We start from the raw sequence: 9,162 nt of genomic DNA on the forward strand, positions 1-9,162 counted from the left end.
TTTTTTTAATTTATTTTAAGTAAAGCTTTGCTCTTTGGTTTTATGCTTATATTGCTGGTCCATCTCCATTCAGCAGAAAGCACTTTGGGTTTGCCCGTTTTAAAATGGACCGCAGCATTTTGGGTTATTCCTCCGATTAGCAGAGCTCAGCCTGGTGACCCGAGTTTAGTAACTCGCCACATTAATATCACCATCCGTCACCGCTTCACTTACACCCTCAAACGCAGGTTGACAGTTTCGATTGGATTCATTAGAGTTGGGTTTGAGCTGCATTGAAATGCGAGTTTGCCGAGGTCATTTGTCATCCTCTGTAATCTAGCGAACGGTCGGCTTGCAGCGACCTCACTTGCCGTTACGAGCTGGAAACAAACCAGCAGCTGCAGAAAAATCTCAAATTGCAGCTGCCAACTAATTAGGCAATGTTGTTACAGGGATTTGGTTAACCTGACAGTGATGTATTGACTCGAGAGGAGAAAATGGACCGCTGAGAAAAAAATAAATAAATTTCCAAAGTGGTGCCAACGGCGCCATTAAAATTTGTCACTGATCGGGCTACCTGATTAAAGATGAAACTGTGAAGGGCTGAATTAAATAAGATAGAAGCTTAGGAAAGCATCACACGGGTCAGTGTAGGCATTCAATGGATTTATTGATCTGTTCAGTCCCTTGACAATTGGGGGGAAATTACATGACAAATTCAAAATGCCACAACATAACAAAAAGTCTTTATATACCCACCTGAGGTCAGCCACACGCACACACTCACACATTCACACACACTTAAAACACATCCACGCTCGCGCTGACCTCAATCCTCGTCTTACCTGAACTTGTGCGAATCAGTCCTCTACGAATCAACACTTACCTCGCCCGTTAATTTACTAGCACATGACTGAAGGACAGAACACAGACTGTGGCTTTTTGTCTCCTACACATTTTTATCTTTAACTCGGAGTGAGGAGGGAGAGGCGGCACATGATATTACATCAGACAGGAAAATGCCATCTCTCCTCAGTTTCCTGCAGGAGGTTCCGGCAGTTCGATCATGGGCAGTCTGGGAGTCGAGCGGCGGGTTCACCTCATTTCTATTTCTTTTTTTTTTAAATTGTTCCTCTTAGGACAACATTTAAAAGCCAAAATGCATACGGCAGGCGGAGCTGAAGCAGAGCCACAGAAGAAGAGGAGCAGGATTTTTAAAATGGAGGGCGAGCTGGACGGGAAGTTTGCTGTGCTTTTTAAAGTCTGTGATTTGGTAACCACAGAGTCTGCAAACAGGAAACCCACAGGCCGACTCCCATGCTGCACATGAGCCGAGCCGAGCTAGACAGTCAGATGCCTATCAGGTCTGCCTTTCAGGCCGTAAGAAGAGCACGAGAGTTAAGACTTAACCGGGTGGCAGGGCGAGGGACACGTTAGAGCATCTACATCAAAAAAAGTTCAAGTTTTCTAAAAAAAGGAAAAAAAAAAAAAAACCAAAACAAACAAACAAAAACAACCCAGAAGCACAAGAGTCATCTGTGCAGCAGGGTGAGGATGAGGAGGAGGGGGCGATGGTCCTAGGGTGAAGAGCTGCCTCCTCTTCAAAGCTGGGAGGGAGCGAGTTAACACGCTGGTTGCGCCCCCCCTTCTTTCAGCACTTCCAAAACGAAGCGAGCGTTCCACAGAGGAGGAGGAGTGGGGCTGAATGATGAGGAGGAGGAGGAGAAAGGAGCTGGATGGGGGAGGGGGATGACCTGCGGACGAAGGGGGAGCAGTCTTATTCTGTGGCCTTCAGGGTGAAGGAGAGCTTGGGCCTGGACTTGCCCTTGCCGAGGATGATTTTCTGCTCCTCCTTCTGCTGCTTCTGCCGGTCCTGCTCCAGCTTCATGCGCTCCTCGTGGATCTTTCTCTGCTCTTCCACAATACGCAACTGATCCTCAGCCTGCGGGACAGACACAAAAAAGGAATCAGGGGCGGGGTCACGTAAGGCCATGATTACACTTACCGCCAGGTCATCCAAAAAACAAAACATTGGACATAAAAATCAAGTAAATCCAAGTAAATGAAGCTCCTTAAATGTGCCGTGTTTCCCAGAATATTGCTGCTGAAGGAACTACAACAGGTGTTTGTATTTTTTCCCCCCATACTAACAAATAGTACTAGTAAGTAGCAGTAAAATTACTTCATTAAATTTAGGCAATAAAAGTTATTCTGTTAGATTTAGCTGATTATTTATTTATTCTGCTATAATATAATAATAAATTATTTATTTATTTTTCTATTACACTTAAACAATGAAATTAATTAATTAATTAATTCCGTATCAATTTTATTAAACAATAAACACGTACTCGTTAGATTGAGTTGTTAAAATCGATTCCATTCAATTTAAATAGTAAATACGACTGAGATTTAGACAACACGTGATTTTACTTTTAGATTATGTAATTAGATTTATTTCTCGTCACCATCATAGAAGCATTATTGTACTGTGTAACTTGTTCTACGGCTCCCTTGTAAAAGCAAAATAAAAAAAACAAACAAAAAACCACAATACACAATTTTGATTGGTCCCAATTTTTTTCTTCTTCTTAAACATTCATTTTGGTTTTTGAAGTATTACAGGAATGCTGGTTTTCTATAGTTTGAGCCTGATTCAAATAAACAAAACTGCAGAATTTATTTTTTCCCTGTCCCACTTATTTGCAGATCCGTTTCCATGGCTGATAACCATCAACTCAAAGCCACTGCGTAGACACTGTTTCCTGCCAGTGGAGTGTTGCCATACCCAGTAATGTCACAGCAAAAAGCCTTAAGGTCTCAATCCGTCCTGATTTTTGGATTAAAGATGTAGTCACGACATTAAAAGCTGATGAATGTCAGTTTCTCAAATCAATCCAATTTTTCAATCCAACTTCAGTCTTTGAATTAACCACTAGACCTCTTTCTGACCCGGGGTCCCTTCATCAAAACCAAATAATGTTTAAACTATGTTCTTGCATGTAAATATGCAACGACTCAACAGTGCAAGGATTTCTAGAACATACACTTCTCTGGGGGGGTTTTGAACATTACTTTGATTTGAAATTTCACAATTTATTTTATCGATACCTGTTTATACAGCCCAGTATCGTGGCCAAAGAAAGCCATTTTCTTGTTAGCATAATTAGAACGTTAAACGTTTTTCCAAATTGCAGAATTTTGCATGTTGATGACAAATTGGAAATTTTTGTATTTTAACTCAAAGAGATCTCTCTCTGAATAAGAGAAGATTCATCACGATAATCAAACAGTTTTCAGTGTCTAGTGCGAGCTGAATATTTTATTCACAAACCCTAAATGAGTAATCTAAATAGTAAGCTAAATAGTTTTGCCTTATTTTTAAGTTGCGTTAACTTTTATGTGTTGAGAATGTAAAATTATTGCTGATGGTGAGAACACACTGCTCAGTGGATGCTAACGACAGGTAGTTGTGTGTCCGTTTTGGCGTACCAGTTTGGCCTGAGCCTCTGCGATCTTGCGGTTATTCTCCTCCAGGATTTTTTCCAGCTCCTCCCGCTTCGATTTTTCTTCTTCCTAAACAAGCAACACGATGATATGTTAGCGCACGAACAGGCCACAAAAGGCACGCACGCACGCGCTCACTCACACACTCACGACAAGTTTGTTCAGCCTCTCACACATTTTTAAAAATCCCTCTAATGCTGCCTAGAGAAAAATTAAAGACTAACACACACCTAGTGCTGCATGATTACACTCATCAATAGAAGACATATATAAAAAAGACAGACAATCAAAGCTGCTGCTGCTTTTTAACATGTTTATAAGCAAGAGAAAAATAAAGGAGGGAATAGTTTTGGCTCACCAATGCACGTATACCATTTTCCTGTGTACCTACACAACTGGTGAAAGCGTTAAACGGTTGAATATTTACTGTCTCGTCCGGACTGTGTGGCCCCTGCAGAGACAGGAGCGCTCCTGGTGTGGGTAGGTAGATATGGGGGTTTCTGCCATACGGCGCCATTCCTCTTTATTACTGATCAGTTTACGGCTTAGCCTGCAGCCGCGGTGAAGGAGTGCAGTACAAAGATGTTTGTCTGTGTTTGTGTGCAGGTGTGTGTTTGTGCAAGTATGTAAGTGTGTGTGTGTGAGAGAGAGAGAGTGTGTGTGTGTTCGAAGTGGACCCGCCCACGGTACACTTACAGTACAGGACGCGGGTCACGGCTGAGCTGAAAGGTTGCAGGTCAATGCTAGTTAGGAAGGTGGTGTTTCCAAAAAATTAACAAAAAAAAACAGCACAAACACATTTCCAAACTGAGCCTACAGGAGAAGCAAGTTGTCAGCACAAAAATAAATCAACACATTTTGTTCGAAAAGCTCCACAAAAATCATCAACAGGTGACACAGGTGAGAGGGGATTAACCTGTCAGGACAGGAAACAGGAAATGAAGCGTCCCTGTAATGTTCCCCTCCCCCAAAGAGTTAAAGAGCAGGTGAGGTGGATTAAAACAGACGTGATGAACATTTCTACACATCGCTGACCTTTCTTCCTAGCAGTCCTGAGGGTAAACAAAGAGTTGGGGGGTACATTTCTTAACCTATTAGTCCCGAGTCAATGGCCGCTGCGCTTTAGCTGGACCGCTCATTCACAATACTGTGATGTAAACAAACGCCATTTTCCTTAATAGTGCCCAGGGAGGGGAGCCAGGGTTGTTTGTTCTTAGTTTAAAAAGGAACCTTTAGGGCGACTAAGCATCTGAACAGAAATCAGTTTGAATAAAGTTAAAGGCAAGACCCCAGAAGACCTTACTTAGCAGATGTCCTAGCATCTTTCCTGTGCAAACTCTCACTTTTTGCTGGAAAACAAATTAAATTACAATGTTTTTGTCCATCTGACCATCATCAGGTATACAGGCTATTACCAACTGAAGACTAACGACATTAATCTGCTTATTACCTTCCAAAATTCAACAAATTCACAGCACAAATCAGGTTTTAAAGCAAAACATTTTGATAGTTAAAACATGAGCAGGAATACCAAATGAACCAAACAATGTCACACAAGTACCAAACTAAAACAACCAAAACAATTGGTATGTGTATATAGTAACAACCATGTAGTGGTTCAGATACCTGAAATGATTAGTTTAGCCTAAATCAAGATAAGCTCCAACTAATAAGCTGAAACTATCTAAACTCATCTTATGCTAAGTTAAGAATTAAAGCCAATTTAACTAATCTGAACTTAAGTTCAAGTAGTTTCACACAAATTATTATCAAGTATAATGAGCAAAAGTAAGTTACTGTGCAGTAAATTGCAATAAGTTCAGCTCAGCTGTGTTCTAGAAGTTAAGCTTTGGATAAGTTAACTTGAGGTAAGTTCAGATAAGTTAAGACAAGTTAAGTTCAGGTAATTTAAAATAAGTCTGTATGTATTAAAATAATACACTTAATCCCAAGAGTTGGAAAAATCCAGCTTTATCAGCTAAATGAAGTCAAACACAGCCTAGCCTAATAGCCTAAAGTGCAATACAATGACAAACATCTCAACAAGGTAAAATTTGGAATAAAAATACTCACACTTAAATTAACAAAAACATCTGTAGAGCTAAAGATTACATAATATAAATAAATAAAAACTGCACTATGAAATACTGAATTCAAAAGACTAATTACCTGTATTCAAACAAATTAGCTATTCATTATTCAATTAGAAACCTGTGGGCTTTTTTAAAAATGAATAACTAAATCAGTTCAGATCCCTGGCTGATTAAGTGAATAATCCAGAAGTCTCTCTTCCACTTATTAAAAAGTCATGGTCTATACCTTGACTATGCACAGAAACAAGTTAAATAACACGTTTCACACCACTGAAGATTTCCCTGATAATAATTGAACGTAAGATTCGCAGATAGAACGTCTGTAAATCTTACGTTCACTTATTCTGATAAAAGTCGGAAGAAAAAAAACCTTTCAATTTAATAAATATTCCAGCAGTGAGACAGGACTTATGTAACTGCCTCTATAAGTTTTGTTTTCGCCTTGAATATTTTATATCACGGTTTCGATTGTTAGATTCAGAAAAATTTGTTTTGGGGCCCGGGAAAGAAAAAAAAAATCCACCCTAATAATGGCAGTTACAATGTCAGACTTGTAATAATTGCATAGTATATTTTTTATGTTTTTAAAAAGCCTTAAAAAACAAAAGAAACCCTAAAATAACCACTGACAGGCAGCAATCTAGTTGGTAAAGTTTAATCTTTAAATTTAAAAGAAAAAAATATATATATATATTTAAATACCTTAAATACAAAACTAAGAAATTTGAGTAAACCAGAAAAGAAATGAATATTGTTTTGAAACCCGCCATGGCAAAACTCTCACCAGCAAGTTAGAAATGCACTGCTATCCTCTAATCTCTTTTAAATTATAATTTTTTTTAAACAGAAATAAAATGTCAACTTTTAACCTTTTAACTGTAGCACGTTACATCCTACCAAACTCAGGGTAGACACAAGATAAACACATAAACAATATAATTTTTCAAATACTCGAATGTGTAAAAACATATCACCTTACCCATGATTTCAGGAATAAGTGAAATTTTTTTGATAAACAGCTGGAGAGTTGAAGTAACATGGTAGTTTGTTTCGATTTAAAACCCATTGGATGGTTTTCCACTGTGAGAGGTCCACTCACTGACTAATGAAAAGAGAAACTAAGCTAACAGCCTGAAAGACTCCCACACTGAGCTGAAATGCAACTACTGCAACAAAAAAAAAAAAGTGAATGACAGGAATTTCGTTATTATTCTCGTCACTGCTGTTATTATTACTTCAGTAATTTACACCAATGAAGAACATTCATTATACCCTTGGATATATTGATTTGCTTTAGTATCTGAAGCCAAGGTACTCCCTTTTCCTTTTATTCTGAAAGCTGCCACTTCCCTTGAGCACAGCTGCATCCAACTGTGTGAAACTTGTGCCATGGCTGGGTTACACTTTAAACAGTTAAAATAAAAGACCAAAGACCCAGTCAGAGTGGGAAACTGAGAGGTGAAGGGAGCTGAAGGGGTTTGGGTACGGGGTGGTGTAGGGGTAAGGGAGGGGCTGCGTTCCAAACGACCGAGCGTTACCTCTCTGGCCTTCTGTGCCGCCAGCTCGGCTTGCCGCTGCCGCTCCAGCTCTTCCAGCAGCTGCCGCTCCATGATGCGCTTCGCCTCCTCGACGCGTCGCAGCACTTCCCGCTCAATCTCGTCTTTCCGCTTCTCGAGCTCCTCCTCCACACGTTTGGCCACGAGCTCCTCAACTCGCCGCGCCGTCTCCTCCTCGATCAGCTTCTCCTCAATCTCCTGCTGCCGGCTAAAGGAAAGAACAAAAGGTTAGCATGTCGCTAATTCGTGTTTCGGTTTTAAAACGGAGAACTATTTAATTGCTAATCAAATAAACCACACCGAACCGCTTTGAAATATCTCAAAATAACAGCTTAGTCTGTATTTACCCAAAGCTAACCAACCAGTTTTTAATTCATCATACCTGAGAGTGGGTTTTACGAGCCATACCAAACCCAATATTACAACACAGCTGATCAGGTAAAAAAAAAAAAATTAACAGAAAGGCTATTGTTCAAATGGATATTTAAGAATTTACTAAACTGCTTTAAACAGCTCTTAAATATACATAATTCAACAATGAGGACATTTTTAATTTCAAATGTGAGATTGGGTGCAATTTAGACTGTTTTTCTGAGTGCTTTGTGGAATTTAGATGGAGGTCACCTGCCCTCCTGTTTATCTTTTCTTTAAACTGTTCTTTTTGTGTGAACAGGAACTTATTAGTAGCGATGTAAACACACACTCTCCACCCTCTCAGGGATCTGGTTTCACTCTGTCAGGCTGTGGAAACCAGAAACTGGACCCAGCCCTGCCCAGCATCCTTTATATTTACATTTGTATGCCCGGTTAATGGGCCCTGTGACTGTTAGGCAGCAGGAGAAAGGAGACAGGACAGACAGACAGGAAGCCAGGTGTGGGCTGTGTGTTATATTACCTGGAGGCTCTCACACACACAGACACGCACCTGAAAAGCTGCAGTCAACATGGATGTATTTACGGTCACAGCTGCTTCATTAAAATCTGAAATAGGATTATTTCAGTAACGAGGATTAAGTTAACACAGTTACTCAATTTTTTTTAAGCTGTGTGTTTAAGTCAGTTTGTGATGTTTAGCTGTTGCAGCAGGTTTTGTGGTTGTTCAATGCGTCCTGATTCTCTCTGCATCCTGTTTAAACCAAATAAGTTTTAAATATCAATAGAATTTGACTTTAAAATAGGCCTTCCTGTTAAAGCCAAGTATCCACTTTTCACTCACATTTGTGTTTCTTAAATTCAACAAGTTGTATTACTTACTTTTGTGGGAGTACTGCATTAATCGAGCAGACTAATGACATGAAGAATAGCTGTTTTTTCACTAATGAAAACTTTGATTTTTCCTCTCAGTGGACCATTGTGTTCACATGTGGACTACAGGGTGAGACATTTACTGAGTTTGGTTTCAGTTGATGTTTTTTAGCTTTTTATTTCGCTTCGACTGCAACTGTGAACTACTGATTATAGCAGTATTTGTACTGAGTGTTTGACCAAAGAAAAGATGGCCAGCTGCTTCAATGGAGATGTAGCAGCTGAGTTTGAAGAACAGCAGGAATCAGCACCTGCATACCTGCTAACACCATGAGCCAAACTGTAAATCGAAGGTTTCTGGTTTGAGTCCCTGTGCAGATGCCTGTATATAATCCCTCACAAAAAAATAAAAATAAAAATCAGCACAACAGAAACCCGCCTTAACTAATAATAAACAATCCAGATGGTTTTAACTGCAGGCATCAACATCTGTGCATTTATTCTCTATAAGAGAAACACATTCTCTCCAAATGCTCAGAGCTACAGCTGTCCAGCTGTTTGTGTCTACAAAAACACTCATTACTAGTACAGCTACAGCTGAAGTGAGATAAAATAATCAATGAGTAAAGTTAATATTCAATAAATCAAGAGGTTTTCACTGAATGTCTCGCTCTCCAGTTTATATATTAATACAATTATCTCTCCAGAGGAGAAATCAAAGTGCTTATTGGAGGAAAAACACTCATTCAACATAGAAATCATGCAAGAGCATCATCAAGAAC

At 39.5% G+C, this 9,162-nt stretch overlaps 1 protein-coding gene across 2 annotated transcripts in view; it reads right to left on the reverse strand.

Moving 5' to 3' along the window:
* Positions 1-628: 628 nt before the first annotated feature.
* LOC102212746 (arginine and glutamate-rich protein 1-B) overlaps positions 629-9,162 on the reverse strand; it is a 16,334-nt gene continuing 7,800 nt past the window's right edge. Inside the window, exons 2-4 of one of the 2 annotated variants that reach the window (XM_005744202.1) lie at positions 7,118-7,343; positions 3,472-3,555; positions 629-1,921 (exon numbers count right to left, since the gene is read on the reverse strand). In XM_005744202.1, the coding sequence (XP_005744259.1) occupies positions 1,757-1,921; positions 3,472-3,555; positions 7,118-7,343 (475 nt within the window). In that variant the 3' untranslated portion in view covers positions 629-1,756. Of the gene's footprint in view, positions 1,922-3,471; positions 3,556-6,285; positions 7,344-9,162 lie in introns of those variants that run through there. The other variant, XM_005744201.1, reaches the window with a different exon arrangement.

Source organism: Pundamilia nyererei, unplaced genomic scaffold (genome assembly GCF_000239375.1).
Source record: "Pundamilia nyererei isolate P.nyererei 1_Seehausen unplaced genomic scaffold, PunNye1.0 scaffold00140, whole genome shotgun sequence".
NCBI lineage: Eukaryota > Metazoa > Chordata > Actinopteri > Cichliformes > Cichlidae > Pundamilia > Pundamilia nyererei.